Source organism: Phodopus roborovskii, unplaced genomic scaffold, assembly GCF_943737965.1.
Source record: "Phodopus roborovskii unplaced genomic scaffold, PHOROB, whole genome shotgun sequence".
In the NCBI taxonomy this organism is placed as follows: Eukaryota; Metazoa; Chordata; class Mammalia; order Rodentia; family Cricetidae; genus Phodopus; species Phodopus roborovskii.
In genome coordinates this window covers 500470-524609 of record NW_026126563.1, presented here as the reverse complement: position 1 = coordinate 524609, position 24140 = coordinate 500470, and the positions used below count along the sequence as shown (strand labels likewise).

The 24140-nt window shown below is 35.4% G+C and overlaps 1 protein-coding gene across 1 annotated transcript in view; it reads right to left on the bottom strand.

The window, feature by feature from the left end:
• Dok6 (docking protein 6) overlaps nt 1–24140 on the bottom strand; it is a 333159-nt gene that overhangs the window by 189019 nt on the left and 120000 nt on the right. Inside the window, exon 3 of the mRNA XM_051202095.1 lies at nt 177–291. Coding sequence (XP_051058052.1) covers nt 177–291 — 115 coding nt within the window. The remainder of the gene's footprint in view (nt 1–176; nt 292–24140) is intronic.

Genomic DNA, 24140 nt, shown 5'->3' with positions numbered 1-24140 from the left:
AAAACACCTGTTTCTACAGAATACCAGTATGTCTAACTTCTTACAAAGTCTTCCACCGTACAACTCATTACAATATGCCATCCTAATCAGACCTGCATGTAGCTTCATCTGTCTGAGTCATTGTCTCTGGAGCAACTCAATTTCCTCAAGCTGTAGATGGGCCTGAAATTGCTTACCTGACTCACAAGCAAATGTCTTTGACGTTTCGTCATGAAAGATAATTGCCACTGCATGCTTCTTTGTCTCTCGAGGCAGTCTGGTTATATTTTTGATGTTGTGCAGTTCAGTTACCTTGAAAGAGAAAAATATTTTTCTTTTTACTTTTGAAATTCTGGGGATAGGCCCCCAGAGCCTTATATGTGCTAAGCAAACATTCTATTACTGAACTACCTTTCCAATGAGATTTTTATTTTAATATATAGTATATGTGCTACATTACAGGGCATAAAACAAAATGGCAAGTTATACACCTTATGCTCTTAAGCACTTTCCAATAGGTCACTACACTAAGTTTGAATTGACTCTATCCATCAACAGTAAGGAACAAAACATAATGTCTTCCATTAGGCCTTCAGTTTTGGTTATCATTCATATTGGTTGCTATATTTGAAATAGTCTAATGATCATGCAGAATAGCTTCATGGAAGCTGTGCTGTCATTAAACTTGCATCTAAAGAAAGCAATAACTATTTGATACAAAGAGAGCAAAGAGAGTTCTCATTAAATATGTGTTGAATATTGATGAGATTGAGCAACAAGTGCCTCCTCTAATACCTTCCAATCACATGAGTTCCCAACAAAACTAAGCCACACAGCATCTGACACCTGACTATGGGATAAATCAGAATTTTAACATTTCAAGCTTTCAGTGTTTGAAAAAATAGATTCTAGGATTTGTGTACCAGTCATTTCCAAAAGTATGAATCCAAAAGACATAGAGCTAATTATTGTTAGCTCTCTGGCACCAAGAATACTGAATGAGCTTGAAAATAAAATTTTAGCCTAAGGTGGGGTAGTGACACACACTGAACATTTATTTCTTCATGATATATTTTGTTATTTATTAATGAATTTTGTTATTCAACAGTTTTCACATGTAGCTCGTGCATTCTGATTACTTTTCCACCTCTATTATATTTTAATACCTACATTAATATTGTGGCAATGGGCCTTTCCATGTTTAGGATTGTTAGCATGTCTATGATGTTGAACTTGAATTTACACAACTTTTATGACATCCTGATGAGCTGATATTAGCTCTATTATTGTATGAAAGCAAAGAAACTTGATGACCAGAGGATATAGCTACCCAGTACTACAAACCTAGTAAACAGGTCTGGTTCTAAGGTCCAGATTCCTGACTTCTCTACCTGCTGGTGTCTAGAGTTGCATCAATGTAAAGAGTATCTTCTTTGATAAAGTCCTCTGTCTTTTGACTTACTTGTATAACAAACAATACTTTTATACTTTATCATACATGCTTCAACTGTTATGAAGAAAACTAAGGAAAGGAGAAACACATTTCCATTTATAATAGAATCTTAACCTCATAGTTCAGAACTATTAAACTTAGAATTATTGAGATCAATTGTGCTGTTAAGTACAATGCATATACATATTATATATATTCAAAATTTCTTCCCCATATTTGAAGATAACACTACTGGTACTGATTAGGATTCCACAGTATAGCCACAGTAAAAGTGGTCAATTCCTGGCCAAAACCTGTACTTATATAAAATGAAACGTGCATAATAAAAGTATATAGTTATTGTTTTAAAAGGGTTATGCTCTACTTTTCAAATATTCTTTGAAGTTCTTAGTGGCCTCAAATTATAATACCACACACAACTCATAGTCTGTCATTTCCTAGAGAATTTTCATATGTCATTATTGACATTTGCTTTTCTCTCTACTTGTGGTCATCTCAAGATTAACATGAATCATTAAAATGGTACAAATATATATAATAAAGTCTTTATGTAAATGCATGTATTTTATGTATATATACACACTCCATCATCTACTTATAAACCTTCTACCTATCTAAAAATTCTTTTTTGTAATACTTACAAATACTATATTTTAACCACACAAAAGCCCATTCTTAAATAAAATGATTTGAACTTTTCTTTCGTTCTTCCTTTCTGGTGGTTTTTTTTTTTTTTTTTTTTTTTTTTTTTTTTGAGACAAGTTTCCTCTCTATTGTTTTGGAGCCTGTCCTGGTACTAGATCTGTAGACCAGGTTGGGCTTGAACTTACAGTGATATACCTACCTCTGCCTCCAGAGTGCTGGATAAAGGTGTGGGCCACCAACATCCAGCTAAACCCAATTTAATTCTGACAATACATTAAAGCTATATTTTGAAAAGCTATCATTTCCAAACATTATTAACTTTGTCTTAACAAATAATATTGTCAAAACTGAGTCTAAAAAACAATGATGAACATGTGTTGCTTAAGAATTATTGTACAAAGTGAGTATAAAGGTCACAATCTGCTAGAGTAAAATAAAATGTATTACATGTACTAAACAAATAATATAAAAATATTTATCAGGATCCTTTCACAGATACTTTTATTTACAAATGTAGAATAATATGAGAAAAGATACTATGGGCTTTATATTTTTTTGTCATCCCAACAAAAATTCTCATTTGAGTGGTATACAGATTTGAAAACTCTCTTGGGCACTAAAGAATGCCTAACATCAGTGCCTCAGGCAAACTGACAGTTAATGCAGTTCAAAAAAAGGTCCTGCTCTACTTAAAAATTTACATTTAGAAATACAGAGAACCTTTGCAAGCAGCCTTTGCTGTGGCTTCGGAAATAAACTGGGGTTCTTGTTGATCAACTGTGTGATTGGTTGATCTCTTTTATTTAAGGTTTTAAAGAGATGACAAAAAAGAAAAGCACTAAGAAATATAAAATTCTACTTTCTAAAAGATTCTTAATTCTAACTTTTTAGATTAATACCTATTATGTTTGAAACAACTACCTTCATTTTTCGCTATCAGTATTGATGTCAACTATATTTACTTAAAAGAGATCAACTTTTAAAATGATGTCTAGTATATTAAAATAAAGTTTTTCTTTTTTAAAATATTTAAAATTTTTAAAATATTTAAAAGAAATATTGTATTTATTAATATTTTAAAACCTGTCAATGCAACATAAAAATTATTAACAGCAATTAAATGTGTGAAATCTTGGATATTTCAATACAAAAACCAGTATTTTTTCACTATTTAAAAATTTCACATGTATCACTGAAAATTGATTTGTTTTTCATTTTTATGATGGTATAACATATTGATCACATTTTCATTAAAGCATTAAAGTAAATTTCTTTAAAGAAACATAAAGTAAACATGGAACTGAAAATAATTCAAGTTATTTAGGTCCCCAAAGATATACTGGTTAAAAAATTAAGATACTCAAGTTTTGCAAGTGTCAGAACACTTAAATATAAGCATATGTAGGTAACAGTTTTTATCTTTTATTTTTGCCGAGGTTATATTATAGTAATTCATCGACTTAAATGCATGTATGTCAAAGATGAAAGATTACCTTCTCTAGGAATATAGAGAAGAGTGTATACTCTTCTTATAGAAGAAACAATTTTAACTACCAGAACCCACATCGGACGGGTCATAACCTTTAATAACTCCAGTTTCTGGGGAATCCAACATTCCTTTCTGGACTCTATGGTCACTATACTCACGTGAAGACATACACACACACATACACACACACACACACACACACACACACACACACACACAAACACAAACACAAATAAAAATAAAATCTTAAGCAGTAATGTAACAATAGAAAAAGGGAAGATAAATGATCTGTAAGAATTTTGTTCTTTTTTTTCATTGTGTGAGAATTTTCTGCATGAATACAATGTGTTTTCAGCAAATCTAACCATCTAACCCCTATTCTCACTTCCCCAACTCACCCCTCTCCATTTAATGTATGAGTTCTTGGTTTGGCAACATCACTGGCATGACACTTAGGGTTTAAATAATAAGTGAAGTGAAAAAACCAGCCTAAAATTATATGCTTTCATCCAAATTAATTCTTATCAGAATATGTAGGGTTTAAATAATAAGTGAAGTGAAAAAACCAGCCTAAAATTATATGCTTTCATCCAAATTAATTCTTATCAGAATATATGTATATGTATATACACATTATACACATATATGCATACACATATATGCATGTTTACACATATACATGACATAGTATATATTAGCTATTAAACTTTGTCATTTATTCATAAGTTTAAAATAGTTGAAACCTCATTTCATGGTGAAGAAATGGCATTTAAATATAGAATGTTTCACTAATAATGTGAATGTTGGTATGTTTTTTGCAAAACTCTTCAATCTCTCTCTTGTTCCACAACAACTTGATACTCTTTTCTGTTTCTAAATCCAGGCAGTTGCAATATGTTATTTAGATCAAGTATATGTAAGCATATGTAAGGTCACACACAGTTGCAGAGTTATAAAACTGGAGATTAAATGAACATTTGGAGTCAACTGTGGCTATTGTTCTTGGATTTTACCTATTAATTGGACCAATACTTTTCTGAGGCTATATCAGTAAGGAAACTGAATCATGTTAAATATTTTCTTATTCTCCTAGATCAAAACTGATAGATCAATTTTCATAGGTGTTTTACTCATTATGGTTTTATATCATCTTGACCTGGTCATTAAAGAGATAAAAATTTACCAACTTGAAAATATTGAAACTTTATTTTATAGCATAAAAATAATTAATCTCATTCAATATTATCAGAAAATTCGGTAAGTTTTGAGTTGTTAAGCTCTATGACACTAGTAATGTTCATATTTTAATTATCTTTTTAAAACTCATATTTTTTACATGTTTTATATAAACAGTCATTTGTTTCCATGGAAGATGAACTTCAATGTTTCAGTTTGAGAAAATTAAGATAAATCCCACAGTCAGGGTGACGATAGTTTGTCACTCATCCCTCTATTAAGATGGGTGTTCTTGTTCATTTTTATGTAATGACTATTCTGTTGCAATTTCAACAAAAGCACCAGTGCTCCTTTGTACATCAACATGATGTGCTGGTTCACAGAGGCTTCCTATCTCCTTAAAGGCATTTCAAGATTCTCAATGTGAAATCTATGTTGAGGAAAAATGAAGATTTTTATTGCTCCAACATGACTATGTTTAAGTGAATTAAAATAAAATTACTATCTTTGTTTCTTTATACATGAAATTGCTGGTGGTAGTGCAAACTTGTACAGTCATTTTGGAGATCAGTATGGCAACTCCTCAGGAAAATGAGAATCAGTCTACCACAGAACCAGTAATTCCACTCTTAGGCATATACCCAAAAGATGCACCAAAGACATTTGTTCAATTATGTTCATACCAGAATTATTTGTAAGTGACAAAATATGGAAACAAACTAGATGCCCCTCAACTGAAGAATGGGTAAAGAAAATGTGGTACATTTGCACAAAACGAGTGCTACTCAGCAGGAAAAAAAGAGCCCCTGAATATGGGTCTCAGCTAGAAGGACTGAGAGGTCTCAGGGACCTCAGACAGTGGAGCCAGGATGTATTTGGTGCACAAAAGGACCTTGCGGACACATCGCCCATGGAGGGATATTCTCTTAACCTAAAGACAGGAGAGAAGTCCTAGTCCATACTTCAAATGACTTAACATATTTACATGACCCCTCCTGGATAGTATAGCCCTATATGTGGAATTGGGGTGGGAGGATGGGAGGGTAGGGTGGTCAGGGTGCATGTGAGGGGGGGAAGGGTAAGAGGGAAGGAGGAAGGGGAGGGAGGGTGGGAGAGGGAACCGGGATTGACATGTAAAACAAAATAATAATAATAATAATAATAATAAACCAAAACAAACAAACAAAAAAACAATGGGACCTTGAAATTCAAATGCAAATGGATGGAAATAGGAGAACCATTCTGAGGTAACCCTGTTACAAAAAGACAAACATGGTATATACTCACTCACATGGATTTTAGACATAGAGCAAATTATCACCAGCCTAGAGTTCACAATGCCAGAACAGCTAGGAAACAAGGAGGACCCTAAGAGAGACATAAATAGTCCCCCTGAGAAGGGGATGGAGACAAGATCTCCTGAGTAAATTGGGAGCAGTGGGGAAGGGAGAGGGAGTTAGGAGAAAAGAGGAGATGAGGAGGAGAACATGAGGGAGCAGGAAAATTGAGTCAGGGGAAGAATAGAGGAGAACAAGAAAAGAGATACTATAGTAGAGGGAGCCATTATAGGTTTAAAGAGAAATCTCGCACTAGGGAAATGTCCAGAGATCTACAAGGATGACCCCAACTAACAATCTAAGCAATAGTGGAGAGGCTACCTTGAATGTCCTTCCCCAATAATGATATTGATGACTACCTTATGTGCCATCCTAGAGTCCTCATCTAGTATCTAATAGAAATAGAAACAGACACCCACAGCTAAACACTGAACCGAACTCCTGGAATCCAGCTGTAGAGAGGGAGAAGTGATGAGCAAAGGGATCAAGACCAGGCTGGAGAAACCCACAGAAACAGCTGACCTGAACAAGGGGGAGCTCATGGGCCCCAAACTGATAGCTGCGAAACCAGCATAAGACCGACCCAGACCCCCTGAATGTGGGTCTCAGGAAGCCTGGGAAGTGTATGGTACCTCTGACAATGGAACCAGGATGTATCCCTAGTGCAGGAACAGACATCAGGAGACCATTCCCCATGGAGGGATACTTACTCCTTAGCCTAGAGACACAGGGGACAGCTTAGGCTCTACCTCAAATGACTTGACAGACTTTGATGATCCCTCATGGAAAGGAACAAGATCTGAGCATATTGGGAGTGGGTGGGGGAGGCAGTGAGTGGAGAGGGAGCTAGGAGATTGTATCACTTTAGTAAGTGAACATTGTCCAACTTCACCACTCTTGACCCATTCAAATCCTCACTCTTTCTCTTCTGAGGCGTTTCCACTGTGTTCCTGTGAGTGCCACACTGACCACTCACCAACATTTTATTCACACTTTTACATACACACCACTATTTCTAAACTAAACTATAACTTTGTCCCTCCAGGGATGTAAAACTGATATCTTAAAAGTTAAGAGTTCCCTCTTCAGCAAGGACTTAAGGACTTGAAATGACTTAATTACTTGAATAAATCTACTCTTGTTTTTTTCCACATCAACCTGAAACATAAGTTCAATCCATATTTTCCTGAATATAATATTGTCATTTAAAGGGGTCCTACCATTCTCCTTGGTATCCCTGGTTCCTATGTCATCCTGTCATATTCAAAATCACTCTTCAAGATGTAAAGGCAAGTCTTCTTGTTTGCATTTACTTTCCTGATGTTGTGACAAGATACTCTACAGAAATTATATGATTTCATAATAGAGAAAGGGTTTTATTCTTATTCACGTTCAAGGGTAGAGTACATCATGACCCAATGTCAAAGCAGCAGAACAGTGAAGTAGTGGTAATACCACATTCACAACCAGAAGAAAGAGATGAATGAACACAGTGCTCAGCTCACTTTCTCATTATACACCCTTTATTCTCCCAGGAGTGGGATGGCCAGAATTAAGAAAGGTCATCACACACAAAAGTAATCAAGATAATACTCCATAGGTATGACCAAATGATTCTGGATTATGTCATGCTGACAGTTTGTTAATCACCACAATTTCTGAGAGACTAATACAAAGGAATTTTTCCTGAAGGGAACATTTTTCTGGCATTTAATTTCAACCAAATAGACATATTCTCAACTTTTTATAATTTTGTTACTTTCATATATTTGATTCAGTAGCTAAAGATAATGATTCCCTTGATACACACTATCCATTATTATTAAGTCTTTATATAGACTTCAACACTGAATTGAATTATTCCCTGTTTTTTATCACTTTCTCTTCACAGAGAAGACCACCAGACTTTTTAAAACTTACCACTTCCTTTAAATAGTATTGACACAAAAACCATTAAGTAAAACTTGCTTTCTTGGGATGCATGCTACAAATGGAACAGACATCAATATCTTAACAGTAACAAATAAAGAAAAGACTAGATATCAAGGAAAACCTGTTCATAGAGTTCACATTCGCTAATTAGGCTTTACTGTGACTGTCAGTGAACAGAGGGGATGTGATATATGAAGGAGACAAGGTGATATTTTCACTAACTGACCCTTTGAGACCTTTACAATAAATAAATTAATACCAATTATAAATTAAAGTTCATCATACTATTTATGTTATATATGTTTGCTTTGGACTGATGGCAAATTAATCTAGAGATCTGCTGTGTATACAGTAAACCAACAGCCAACATCAAACTGAATGGAGAGAAGCTTAAGAAGATTCCTCTAAAATCAGGAACAAGACAAGGCTGCACTCTCCATATTTCTTCAATATTGTACTTGAAGTTCTAGTTAAAGACAACAAAAGGAGATCAAGGGGATCCAAATTGGAAAGGAAGAAGTCAAACTGTCTCTATTTGCAGATGATATGATAGTTTACATAATCGACCCAATAAACTCTACCAGGGATCTCCTACAGCTGATAAACATCTTCAGCAAACTAGCAGGATACAAGATAAACAAAAAAAACAACAACAAAAAACAACAACAACAACAACAAAAAATCAGTAGCCCTACTTTATTCAGATGAAAAAGAGCTGAGAAAGAAAGAAATCAGAGAAACATCACCCTTTCTTTACAATAGCCACACACAACATAAAAGTATCTTGGGGTAATACTTACCAAACAAGTGAAAGACCTATATAATACGTACTTTATGTCTTTAAAGAAAGAAATTAAAGAAGATACCAGAAAATGGAAAGCTCTCCCATGTTCTTGGATAGGTCCACAGACTGGGAAAAGATTTTCACCAATCCTACATCTGACAAAGGGCTGATCTCCAAAATATACAAAGAACTCAAGAAACTAGTCAACAAAACACCAAATAACCCTATTAAAAAATGGGGTACAGAACTGAAGAAAGAATTCTCAATAGAGGAAATCAAAAAGGCTGAAAGACACTTAAGATTAAGTTCTCAACATCCTTAGCTAACAGGGAAATGCAAATCAAAACAACGTTGAGATACTATCTTACTCCTGCCAGAATGGCTAAAATTAGAAACACCAATGACAACTTATGTTGGAGAGGATGTGGAGAAAGGTGAACTCCTCCACTGTTGGTGGGAGTGTAAACTCGTACAGCCATTTTGGAGATCAGTATGGTGGTTCCTCAGGAAAATGGGAATTAGTTTACCACAGGACCCAGCAATCCTCCTCTTAGGCATATACCCAAATGATCCACATCCATGCAACAAAGACATCTGTTCAACTATGTTCATAGCAGCACTATTTGTAATAGCAAGAATCTGGAAGCAACCTAGATGCCCCTCAATTGAAGAATGGTTAATGAAGATGTGGCACATCTACACAATGGAATACTACTCTGCAGAAAAAAAAAATAATGGAATCTTGAAATTCGCAGGCAAGTGGATGGCACTTGAAGTAACAATCCTGAATGAGGTAACCCAATCACAAAAAGAGAAACATGGTATGTACTCACTCATATATGGATTTTAGACCTAGAGCAAAGGATCACCAGCCTATAATTCACACCACCAGAGTACAAGATGTATTCTAAGAGATTCATATAAAGTCCCACACAGAAGGGGGAAGGAACAAATCTCCCAGAGCACATGGGAAGTGGGGGGGGGGCAGTGAGTGGAGAGAGAAGTAGGAGAAAGAGGGGGAGGAGAGGAAAACACGTGCAACTAGGAAGATTGAGTCAGGAAAAGAAGACAGAAGAGAGAGAGAGAGAAAAAGAGAGAGAGAGAGAACATAAAAGAGAGAGCCATTATTGGTTTGAAGAGAAAACTGAACCTAAAGAAATGTATAGAGACGTACAAGACTGCCGCCAACTAAGAATTTGAGCAACAGTGGAAAGGCTACCATAAATGCCCTTTCCTGATAGTGAGATCAACGATTAACTTTTCCACCATCATGGAGCCGTCATCTAGTGCCTGTTGGAAACAGACGCAAACACCCATAACTAAACACTGAGTCAAACTAGAATCCAGATGCAGAGAGAGAGGACAAGAGCAGGTTGCAGAAACACATAGAGACAGCTGACCTGAACAAGGAGGAGCTAATTGCCCCCCCCCCCGCCCAGACTGATAGCTGGGAATCCAACATGGGACTGACTCAGACCCCCTGAATATGCATCTCAGCTAGAAGGCCTGAGCAGTCTAAGGAACCTCAGACATTGGAACCAGAATGTATTCCTGGTGCACAAAAGGACCTTGCAGACACATCCTCCATGGAGGGATACTCCTTTACCCTAGCGACAGGAGAGAAGTCCTAGTCCATACTTTAAATGACAGATTTACATGACCCTACCTGGATGGCATTGCCCTACATGTGGAATTGGGGTGGGGGATGGAAAGGTGGTCAGAGTACATACGAGGGGGGAAAAAGAGTAAGAGGGAGGGAGGCAGAGAGGAAAGGAGGAAGGGAGGGAAGGAGAGAGGGAGGGCACTGGGATCAACATGTAAAATAAAAAATAAAAAAAAGGAAACCATCCTGAGTGAGGTAACCTCTGTTACAAACATAAACATGTTATGTACTCACTCATATATGGGTTTTAGACATAGAGAAAAGGATTACTAGCCTACAATCCACACTTCCAGAAAAGCTAGGAAACAATGTGGACCCTAAGAGAGACATACATGTTACCTTGGAGTAGGTAACATGGAGAAGGGGAAAGGGACAAGATCTCTCAAGCAAATTGGGAGCATAGGGAGAGAGTAGAGGGAGTTAGGAGAAACAGGAGGGTTGAAGTGGGCATGATGGAGTCAGGGGAAGAATAGAGAACAAGAAAAGAGATACCATAATAGAGGGAGCCATTATAGGTTTTAAGAGAAATCTGACACCAGGGAAATGTACAGAGATCTATAAGGATGACCCCAACTAACAATCTAAGCAATAGTGCTGAGGCTACCTTAAGTGCCCTTCCACAATAATGAGATTGATGACTACCTTATATGCCATGCTAGAGCCCTCATCTAGTAGCTGATAGAATCAGACACCTACAGCTAAACACTGAGCCAAACTCCTAGAATCCAGTTGCAGACAGGGAGTGAAGAGCAAAGGGGTCAAACCAGGCTGGAGAAACCCACAGAATCTTTTGACCTGAACAAGGGAGAGCTCATGGACTCCAGTCTGATAACATGGAAACCAGCATAAGACCAACCCACATTCCCTGAATATGGTGTGAGTTGGGAGGACTAGACAGTCTGTGGGGTCTCTGGTAGTGGATCCGTATTTATCCCAAGTAGGAATGGACTTTGGGAGCCCATTCCACATAGAGGGATACTCTCTCATCTTAGACACAGGGAGAGGGCCCAGTGGGGGAGGGACTGAGCCTGGCTAAAAAATGAGAGTCAGGCTTTGAAGACTCCCCATGGAAGTCTGCTCCCTGGGGAGCTGGAAGGGGCTGGGATGGGGGCTGGTAGGGTAAACAGGGGAGGATGGGAGGTTGTGGGAACTGGGATTGAGATGTAAAACAAGCTTGTTTCAAATTTAAATAAAAAGAAATTTAAAAAATAAAAATAAAAAAACTGTGTGTGCATTATTTACACATACTTAGGTGACAAGTATAATCACTAAAATTGTTTTTAAAATGGATTTCAACAGTTTGCTTCATTACAAGAGAAGATAGCTACCTAACTGTTTAAAGCTTCTAATAATAAATCTAATTATCTCCTGAAAAGTAAAGGAAATATATTTTTAGATAAAATACATTCAAGTTACCAGATACATCATATTCTCACCATTCATTTTCTCAATAAATACTATTGTTGTAATTTACTGTCTTATGATTGTTTCAATTAATAACCAGTTTTGGTTTTTTATTTTGTGAACAAGATTTTAGAACTGAGTTTTCTAAAATTTTATTTGGAGAGAAAAATACTGATTTTGTAGTAAGAATATATGGGAATTTTATGATTTGTTCTTATCATAATGGTTATTTCAATCAGTAAGTGTCATTGTCTCTAAATGTGATTTCCTAGGTTTCATATGCATAATTTAAATTTTGTATCACTACACTTGGTGAAGTGATTCATACACTTCACACACTTCAATAACAACTTGACAAAATTTCTATTAAAATAGTGTTGCTTTTTCAAAAAAGTGTATTTGCATCAGTTTTTTGGTAGCTGCTTCCTTAAACTGGCCTCTTCTCAAATAAAATTGAATAAGCTTCAGTAAAAAAATAATCAATGTAATTCATTCTTAAAGTCACCTGTGATAGACATCATGTGCTCTGACAGATTCCTCTCACAGGTTACTTTATATACTCTTGCAAGTTCATTATCATGAACTAGAATATTCATCTTCTTATATATTCAGCCAATGTGAAATATTTCAAATATTATGCCACATTACATGATACAAACATAGAAATGAGTACTTAACAAAAGCTGTTATGTTAGAACTGACATTAACTACAATTGCCTCTCTGAGCAGTTAGCAACCACAAACTGAGAATTCCTAAATGTATATTATGTCTTTATGGTGCACAGAAAGACTTTTCCTTGTTATTTTATAATTCATATATCATAATGATATTTACATACCATTTATATGACATTAGGCATTGCAAATAATCTAGAAAGGACTGAAAGTATATGCAGAGGTGCATATAGGTCATATGAAAATTCCTTGCTTTTTTTATATAAGACCTGAGCACTTGCACATCTGCTCACTAAAGTGGTATGGTCATCTGTAGATACATACTGAGGAAGAGAGCCAGAATGTTTAACAGTCGTTGCTGGTGTCTATTCTGTTTATAGCTCCAATCCCTTTGTCCTTCTCAGAATCCAGCTTCTCCAGATAATTTCTCATTAATTAAATAGCTTTGCGCCCTAGTGGGACTCTCAATATCAGTTTATAATTCACTATTTCAATGCTAACTCTCATACCTCAAGTGAATTGAGTAAATGCCCTCAGAAATGTGTGTTCAAATGTTTTTGCATCTCAAACACATGTGTGAATCATGTGTTTTCCAGGTATGGTGATACATGCTCGTAATCCTAGTGATAGGAAAGCAAACATGTGACTAACTCTCTGGGGCTCACTGGCCAGAAAATCTAATGTACATGAGTTTCAGGCCAGTAAGACACCTGTCTCAAACTCTGGAGTAATGACACTGGAGACTGAGTTCTGAACTCAAGGTGTACACACAAAAACACACACAGAGAGGAAGAGAATACATGCCAGGAGTAACTTGTTAAAGATGTCTTTGTTTGGGACAAGGGCTTTTACAAATGTATTTAAATACAAAATCTTGAGAGAACATCCTGCATTTAGTGTGTGTCTCACTTCCAATAATTGGTATCCTCACAAGCTAAGAACAAAGGCGTTCAAAGACCATGACTGAATAGAGGTCATTTTGTGTAGACAAAGGAAGACTCTTAAATAATTAGATTTAACCGAGGATAGAAGAATGTGAAAATTTGTTAGGCTAGACCTTGAGAAGCAATAGTTGTTCATAGTTATTTTATGATAACTCTTTAATCCCAAGGTTAAATTTGTAAATACAACTAAAATGAAAGAATGTCGAACATTCCATGTAGTCTTATACCCTTACAAGGGATACATCCTTCTTTGCTTTTTGTCTCTATAAAGCATTACATTTATCTTTTTCTTTGATTTTGTTAGCAAATCTCCATGAAGCTCTTTCATGTGATTTCCCCAGAGCCTGGACCAGTGACTGATGCACAGTCATAGGAAAGGTGAAGATCCACTCAGGCGAGACCTTCCTGTCAACAAGCTGTCAGTACTGAGGTCCTAGGGGAAAGGCAGTGACAAGGTGACAAACTACAAAGCTTCTTTTGGAAAATGAACTTGCTGATAGTTGATGGGGTCAACAGCAATGCTGACTGTCACTAAGCTGGTGCATTATTCTTAATTAGGGAGCTGGTCACTAGGAGCAGAGGACATGTACCTGAAGGAGGGGGTCCTTCAAAGATCAGGATGAGCAGAACTGAATGAGGCTCCAAAAGGGATGAAACTACTCTGTGCTTTGCCTTGTTCATTTATTGCTTTTAGTTACAGTTTGATTGTTCTAGTATGAGGCAGAAAAGAAATAGGATGTAGGACATGAGATAAACCTGAAAAGCCACATCCAAGAACACCAAGTATCACACTCTCCCTTGAATAGGATGATCAGATTCTGCTTCACACCCTTCACAGATATCAAATACCTGTTGGCAAAATACTTTATCTTTCCATGATCTCTGACCTTCAACACTAAAGTTGTCATGGGGACCTCATAAAACACTTGGTTTATATCTGAGCATATTATGTTGATTAAAATTTTGTACAAATTGGTTCTTATTGACATTTTTTGGACTCAAAACATGGGTATATTCATTGAATAGCCAAGTTCAATGATTAAAGCTTACTTCTGACATTAGGCAAAAACTACCATGATGTGATCAGGGTTGCTGCCACTTTGACCTATTACAGGAATAAGGACAGGGCTAGGTAGCATGAAAAAATGACAGAGAGGGAGAGAATCTTGCTATAAAATGTTCTTGCAGCTATTGTATATACACAAAGGTAATGGCTCAGCACACTTTCTCTTCCTCTAGAGGACACAAGTTTCATTCTCAGCACCCATATCAGGTGGCTCACAACCACCTGTACACCAGCTCCAGGAGGAAATAACATCTCTGGCTTCTGTGGGCACCTGCATTCATATACATATTCACATAATTTAAAGTAATAGCTATAAATTTTAAAAATACATAAGAATATAATTATGTACCAATTCCGACTATTCAAATTAGAACTGAAAAGTCAGATAAAAAAGTATGGAAGATTTCCTCCAGTAGTACTAGTTTTGTGAAAGCTACTTCACCATTCAACTTCAGCCTTGTGAAATTTACAGATACTACTGGGTCATTCTTTGACCTACACAGTGTATTCATAAACAATGCTCTACCTACATCTATGGTAATTGGTTACTCCGCAGAAGAAAATTAATACCGTACCCCCAATCTAGTCAGTGTTTGAACTTCATAAGAAACTTGGGTTTACAATAAGGATGATACTAACCAGATTAGTTCACATGTAGAATCTAGCTGGAGTAAACGGGCTCACCTCAGACTAAGCAAGCCTAGCTCCCAGATGGCAAAACAATGTTAAAGGTTAATCATTACAAAACTTTCTGAAATGAAAGAACTATAAGGAACTCCTGGAAATCAAGTTAAATTTCACAGTACACATGATAACTAAATTGGCTGGATTTAAAGAGACAGAAAACAGAACTGTGAATATTGTCTTGTTATGCTGATATTTCTAATATGTACAAGGTGTGTTTGTGTGTGCTTGCTGGCCTGGTTAAATCACACTTATCTCCAATATTTTCCCCCAAATTAATAAAAGTAAACATAGTAACAAAAACTTAGTTTTCCTCAACACTATATAACAGAATATATGCCATTTATTCAACTTATGTCTGGCAGTAATTTTAGGTTAAGAATACAAAGATCTGCTAATCATACAACACATTATTTCACTGAATCTCAAAACCTACAGTACTCTAGAAATTGACATTTTCTAGACAATCAAATGTGTTTTGTGGTTGCTTCTGAATGAAAGACAAGAATTGTTCAAAGGCAAAGGAATATTTTTACTGTTATGGAGTTACTAACTTTAACATGTTTTCAAATAGTAAACCTACTAAAAATAAATGCAAATTATCATTATTTGATGAATGAAATAAATATGCTAAATAGACATTTGCAATGAGGTAGCAAGTACTATTCAAGAATATATTCTCATTGTTGTATTTTCCATTTGTAGATGATGGATAGATATGCATTAATTTAACATAGGCAAAAGAAACAACCTTTCATCTGCTGAGCCTACTGGGCCTGAATTGCACAGTAATGTGATATGATATATAATTTTAAGAACCAAAACCACCGAGAATATTCTGAAATGGAAATTAAAAGTGTTGGACTTAAATCTATGAAATGTGAAAAACATACTTCAGAAATGATAGAAATAATGTTTAAACAGAATTGTATTCTTGATTGTTTTTGTTTTTGTTTTTTTGTTAAATCTGACTTACCAAGAAAAACGACTGTTTGAAAATTATAGGCTACCTTTGTTATCCAAATGATGTCAAAATTCTTATACAACGGGAACAAATTATTACCCTAATTTCTTACTTCCATCTTCTGAAGCAGAAATAAATTGAATAATGTGACCTCATTACTTTTAATGTCCTATAGACACTGTGTTCTAACTTTTATGCTAGGATATTACTTATATTTACAGATGGGGAAATTTAAATCAGTCTATATATTTTACTTCTATAGGCTGTTACAGTAAGTTGCTTTGAAAGAGAAAAAAATCAGATTAATGAAAAAAAATGGCAAACTAAAATAGAGCTGAGAATGTATCTCAACAGTAGAAAGCTTGATGAACATGTGATAGGTCTCTGACTTGAACTCCATCAAAATGAAAATCCAAAACTCTCCCAGTATTTTTTCTAATGTAAATCATACTGTCATATACTCGAAGTCAAGTTCAGATTCATTGTACAATGAATCTGATTCACATTTTCTATAATGGGATAGGTTAAGTAAAATATCCCACTTAAAAAGTAATTTGTTTTTCTGGCATGATTGGGCCACATGGAATAATTATAATTGGAGCTGCCTCAGATTTGGTGAAATTTTAATTGGCATCAAATCAAATGCTACAAAAATCAAACTGAACTCAGGAAGCTTCCTAAAATCTTTAGGTTACAACTTTGCAGATCTGTTCTGGTCCCCTCCATCCAAGAGTTCAACTCCACTGTTTAACCTTGACTTAGAATCATTTACTCAGATATTCATAGAAATAGCCCATCATGCATTGACAATTCCATATTCACTTCCATTGAGTGCTCCCCCAAGTAAGTATCATGTGGAAATAAGATGAAGACAGTCAATAATATAATAAAAACAGAACAGGATTATAGCTGGGGTCTGAGTCTCTCAGAAACTATCAAGGTATTAATAGCTGTTTGTATTCATGAAAGGAAAACTGCCTGCAGATGGAGGAATATATTAATGTGAAAGAGGATAAAGGTTTACAGGATTTTACTCATATAAATGATGTTCACTCTGGAAATTCTTTCAAAAGTCAAGGCACACCAAGCCACTCAACACAGTCCACATTCAAGAATATGATCATGCAAACAGAGTTCTGTTTTCATGACATCAAAACAAGAAAGTCAACAGGACTGTACACATACATTATATCTACACAAAACATTAATTTGCTTTTAAGTGTAAGCTAAAAAGGCAGCAACTTGTTACAAATCAGTCTTAACCTTTTCTTGGTTTCCCCCAGATGTTTGTTTTAAATGAAATGAATATCCTGCACCAAGGAGGAGGGAACAAAGAGAAACAATTGTTTTCAGTACCAGGTGATGGGTATTGGCAAATGAGATTACAGCTTATGGCAAGAGCACTTTGGAACTATGCACAGGCCTCTGCGTTCAGTCTCCAGCAAGTAACAAGTAGAGATAAAAATGAGATTACTACAATATCAAGCATTATTTTTCTAACATCCTACAGTTTTCATCTCTGAAACTTCATGACAACTGTCTCCATCTCTTCAAGGGATTTTATTGATGTTTTCTCCCTAAGGACAGCACTCATGTTTCTTTCATTAAAATTTCTTTAAACAGTTTCTTTGTCATCTGTTCAGAAAATTAAGGAAAATTTATTAGCTCGTCCTATGTAAATTGCTCTTATTCAGTTTTCATTCAGGATAAATTTGTTTTGAATATCTATTATGACAATTACATACAGCCACATTCTCAAACCTAATGCATTTTTAATAACTTTCTTCACTAGCTAGTGATTTGAAATTCAAATTTCTTTCTACTAAGTTTAAAAAGTATATACCATTTTAAAATTCTTCCATATAAAATTGATTTATGCAGCAAGATCTCTTTTATAGTAAACATATCAAATGTCTAAATGAAACCATTAATTTTTGTAAGCATATTTCAGACAAGGTATAGTATACAGTTAAAGTTGATAAAGAAATAATTGTATCCTAAGCTTATTTTTAGTAACCCATCAGTTAGGTTAGAAACATTTTGCTCATCTTATTTATTATTTTAATTTATGGATATTTAGCATGATTGTGGCTTTTAAAGAATGTAAAAAACTATTTTCTTGTTTAAAGAACTTAAGATTTAACAAACAGAACATATCCAAGAAAATCACAAACTGTTTTAAGCTCTTCCAAACCTCTCTATGGCTTCTAGGACAAAGCCGTAACTTCTGTGCAGACTTTATGATCCCTCTTTATTACATTCTTTCCATAGGCCAGGTCTTTGTTGAATATTTACTAGCATGAAATAACCAAATTCATTCCCAATCTAATGATAATGTAATTTTTGCTACTTATATCCATATACAATACTCCATATAATACATTTTTCTCCATCACTTTGCTTTTTGAAAGCACAGCAATGTTTAAGGAAGTCCACACATAGCCAGTTCTTCCTTACTAACTTTTAATTATCAGAGGCAGAATTAACTGTTGCCCTCTGTTCATCATCATGAATTACAGTTAACTATATCTTTGCCTCCATAGATTACAAAATGTTAAAACAATAATTATTATGCTTTACCATTTAAGGTCTACTTCAACACGTGTGTGTGTGTGTGCATGCACGTGTGTGTGTGTTCATGTTTGTGGGGGGGCAGATTCCATGTGTATACAGTATGTATGTAGTGTAGTATACAGTGTATGTAGTGGCCAGAAGTAAACTTTCATTACTGTTTTTCAATAATCCTTCCATCATTTTTTGAGACAGTCTCACTCTGAGATCTGAGGCTAGGTTATTAGATTAGGCAAGGCAGCTATTGAGACCCTAATATCATTCTGTTTCTACCTATGCAGAACTGGGATTACAAGGTAGTAAAACTATACCTAGATTTTTACCTGGGCTCTGGGAAAAATACTCCTTTTATAAATTATGGGGGTACCTCAGGAAAATGAGAATCAGTGACCTCAAAATACAGCAATTCCACTCTTAGGCATATACCCAAAAGATACACATTCATACAATAAGGACATCTGTTCAACTATGTTCATAGCAGCATTATTTGTAATAGCTTTAACTTGAAAGCAACCTAAATGCTCCTTAACTGGAGAATGGATGGAGAAAATATGGTACATTTACACAATGTGGTGTCAATTGGAAGACTGGCCTCTGGCAATGGATCAGTATTTATCCCTAGTATATGAATAGACTTTGGGAGCCCATTCCACATGGACAGATACTCCCTCAGCCTAGACATATGGGGGAGGGCCTAGGTACTGCTCCAAATGATATGACAGACTTTGAAGATTCCCCATGGAAGGCCTCACCCTCCCCATGGAGCAGAAAGGGGATGTGATAGGGATTAGTAGGGGGAACAGGGGAGGATGGGAGGGTGAGGGAACTGGGGCTGATATGTAAAGCAAGCTTGTTTCAAATTTACAGAAAATGTTATAGTAATAAAACAGTCTTCACAGCACTGTCACGAGAAAGCAAAATTTGATGTGTCACATATACTGATTCTTTGTTTGTTGTTTGTTTTTTCAGACAGGGTTTCTCTGTGTAACAGTCGTGGCTTGTAGACCAAGCTGGTCTCAAACTCTGCTGGCCTCTGCCTCCTGAGTGCTGGGATTAAAGGCATTTGCTACCACCACCCAACTACTAAGTTATTAATTGGGTTTTGAAAGCTTAAAGATTTAGTAAGTAAAGAGGGTTTGGTTATTTATAAAGAGACAGTTTCCAGGATGAAGAGTTGACACCATCAGTAAAGTACTTGCCACACAAGCATGGAAGTCTGAGTTTGCTTTGTTGTTGTTGTGATAAAGCACTGGCCAAAAAATCAACATAGGTTTATTTGGCTTTTATTTACTGTCCATCATGGAAGAAAATCAGGGCAGTAACTCAAGGCAGGAACCCAGAGGAAACTCAAACAAAACCAAGGACGAATGCTGCTTTCTCAGTTTGCTTTCTACCTACCTACTTAAGGGGACAGGGACACCACAGTGGCTGGATGTTCCTACATCAATTAGCCTTTAAAAAAATATCCCACAAACCTGGCCATAAGTCTAATAGGAGATTTTTTTTTTTTTAGCTGAGCTTTCATCTTTCCAGATATATTGATGTGGAAACCAACACTGGCCACTATAACCATTGTTTTACCTATCTGATCCTCAATTCTCTTGGTTGCAGTGGTCTAGTATTTGTGATATTTTTCCCATTTTTAATTTTTTTTCAGAAGTATACCCTGCATGATCTTTCCTTAGGCATCTTCTAAAGGTTGCCATGTTATTTTCCTCCTCCCTCTTCTCTTTAAATTTTGTTTTGTTTTATATGTATGCTTGTTTTGCTTGCATGTATGTCATGTGCCATTTGTCTGTAATCCCTGCTGATGCAGAAGTTTTCTCACCCCATGGAACTGGAGTTAGAGACAGTTGTGACTCATTATGTGGGTGCTAGGAACTGAACTTGAGTCCTCTGAAAGAGCTGCCAGTGCTTTTAACCACTGAGCCATTTTTCCAATCCCTATCTTTCACTCTTTCAAGATTCTTCCCATATTCTATTCTTCACTATTACCAATGTCAGCTACACTCAATGAGCATCTTTAAAATCATATTTATACTTATCTAATCAGCTCTTAGGAATTATGAGTGTTCTGTAGACATTTCTTGCCACACACAAAGTAAAAGCTTCTAATTTTTACTTAAAGGCATATTTAACACACTTCATATGTTGTATTATTATTAACAATGTTATTCATGCTCAAGTCCACGATTTCTTCATGATCACTTTCACTGAACACCCTACATCTCATCTATAAATAAATACTGCACACTATTGTAGGTGATATTCTAATCTTAATTTATCACAAGACACAAAAGGAAATGAACTATATTGTTAAAGGGCTGGTTGAAATTGAGACAAATACTACGTAAGGAAGCTACATGCTATAATTTGTAGTATATACCCATGGTAGATTGAATGACAATGTCCTCCCATAGACTCGTGTATTTTAATTCTTGGTTCCCAGATGATGGTACTGTTTATAAAGGGTTAGGAGGTGTGGCCTTGTTGGAGGAAGTCTGTCACTGAGATTGGGCTTTGAGGTTTCAAAAGCCCATGCCATTCCCAGTTAGGTCTTTCACTCTTTTTCTGACTCATGGTTGCTGTGTGTGTATGTATCAGGCATTGCTCCAGTGCTATGCCTGCCTGCCTGCCTGCCTGCCTGTCTGCTACCACGCCTCATGGCATGATGGTTATGGATTCTAACCTTCTCAAACTGTAAGCCTCGATTAACCCATTCTTGTAAACTTGACTTGGTTATGGTAATTCTTCACAGCAACAGAAAAGTAACTATGAGAATCCCCTTATGTAGTATGGTTAGAAATCTATCTTCCTCAATAATTTATTTTTAGGGTATCCTTTTTTAATGTTTATTGGGCAACAATTCACACATCAAATTCTATTCATTTAAGGTAAACAACTCAAGATTTTAAATATGTATAAACTTGGACCAATTACCACCATAAATAAAAAAAAACTATTTTCATATTCCCTTTCCTCTAAAACAGACTATTATATTGTTTGCAGTCCCCTAGTTCTACTCTACCATGCCACAAAACTAGGTAGCTGACAATATCATTGTTACTATAAATCCATTATAAGTATTAATATAGGTCTGATTTCTTTAAATCAGCCTATTAAGATTAATAGTCACCTGATTTTTTTTTTGTACATAAGTGTGGTTTTATTTTCTGTTCTTCTGTAGTACCCAGAGATCTGTGTGTTTCATATATTTATATTTAGGTCATTCCCAACTACTATTACAAATGAAGCAAACCTTTCTATACATGTATTTATATGAAATTGTAATACTGGTTGTACAATTTCATAATTGATATATATGTCAATCACTGCATAAATTCTAGCTTCTCTACATTTTCACCAATTACAGTTACTCCTAGAGTTTTTCTTTTTGGTCATTTTAATGGATACAAAATGGTTTTCCTCTTGGTTTGGTCTTGATAGGTAACTAAGGATTATTCCCCCTGTTTCATTAATTTATCTTGTTGGTATATATCTTATGTTGAGAAGTGTATGTTCACAAGTTCACATCTTGTGTCCATTTTTAAATGCTGACTACTTATTTTCTTGAGTAATTATATATACATAGCCTTGATGTATTTTGTCATGTATATGCTTTATAAAAGTTTGAAAAAAGTTTTACAAAGTAAAACTGCCTTTAGTAATCTGCCTTTTGATTTAAAAAATAATTACATAATTTGAAGGGAAATTATTTTAAATTTTGGTACAGTTTAAATTGAATTTTAAAGACTTCTCCCTTCTCCTAAAATATTTTGCTTATAACATTTTTTGCTGATAAAATAATTTTCTCTTGAGCTGAATTCTGTCCATTTTACACTTTTACTCTTTCACTGAGAACAGTGATCTGCTTTGAGGTAGCATTGATGTCACTTAATGTGCAGTTGTTTGTTGAGGAAAAAATGTTCCCTGTTGACTTGTGCTTATTGACTATATGAATTGATCACCCAGTCTTGGATTTGCTGCTGACCTTTTCCATTAACTTCCATTGATCTGTGCTTACAGCTCCTCACTTATAACAAATGGCCATGATTTCTGTAATTTTAGAATGTCCTAACAACTTCAACTTTGCTCTTCTGCATTAAGCTTGCTTTGATTAATCTATGTTATATACATTTCCATGTGAAGTTTATCCTGTCAATGTCTACAAAAAATAGCCTTAAATTTCTTAGTAGAATTATGTAGACTACATGTCAATTTTGAGACAATGACAACTTAGTGACATCATATATCTGCCTTCTTTCCTTCATTCTAAGATACTTTTCATAATTTTCAGCATGGAGGATTTTATATTCACTTATTATTTATTGGCACTATTATTAAATCAGTTCTTTTTAACAATGCAATTTACCAAGTTTATCTGCTACCATGTAAAAAATGCAATTGATTTTTATACTAAAATTTCCATGCCTATGGTTCACTGCATTCATTTGTTTCAGTATTTCTAGTTTAACAAGCATTTACAACAAATAATTATGTCATCTAAGAATAGAAAGCATTTTTCTTTTTCTTTGGGAAGATCCTGTTAGAAGCACTTCCAAATTGTTGAAGCTTGTACTATTCTTGAGAGCTGTGCATAATCAATGCAGGTTGAATTTTGACAAATGCTTTTTTCTGAATTTAAATGGTCCTGTGATATTTTCATCTTTTATTGCTAATTATGCCATTAAAATAAAAAAAAAGTCTGCTACTTATTGTGAGTTTTCATATATTACTAATTATATTTGTTAATAGTTTGCTAAGAGATTTTCAATTTACAGAAAATGTAAGTAGCTTTCTTTCAAAGCTTTGTCATGTACTGGCATTGGGATATTATTGACAAAGGTAATTAGAAAGAACAAGAGGCTATCAATTTGAAGTGGATCATGGAAGAGATTTAAGTTGATAGGACCTGGCAGGTAGAAAGGAAGATACTGAAGTGTAGGGGACTATTATCTTAATATGTGTGATTTTGTTTATGTTGTAATTGTTTAACTCTGTGAAGCTGTGTTACTGTGCCTGTTTAATGAAGCTCTGAACAGCCAATAACGAGGCAGGTGGGGCTGGCAGGCAGAGAGTATAAATAAAAGGAGAAAGATAAAAAGTGTAAATAGAAGGAGAGAAGGGAACAAGAGGACAAGGAGAGGAGGACATCAGCCACAGTCAGACATTCAGCCACAGAGTAGGAAGAAAAGTAAGATACGCAGAAGTAAGAAAGATAAAAGTCCAGAGGGGAAAGGTAGAAGCAAGCCAATCTAAGGCTGGGTACTCATAACTAATAAGCCTCCTTGTGTGATTTACTTGGGAGCTGGGTGGTGGGACACTCAAAAGACCCCCATAAAGACTCAAAATGCCAAAAGAATAAAAACAAAAT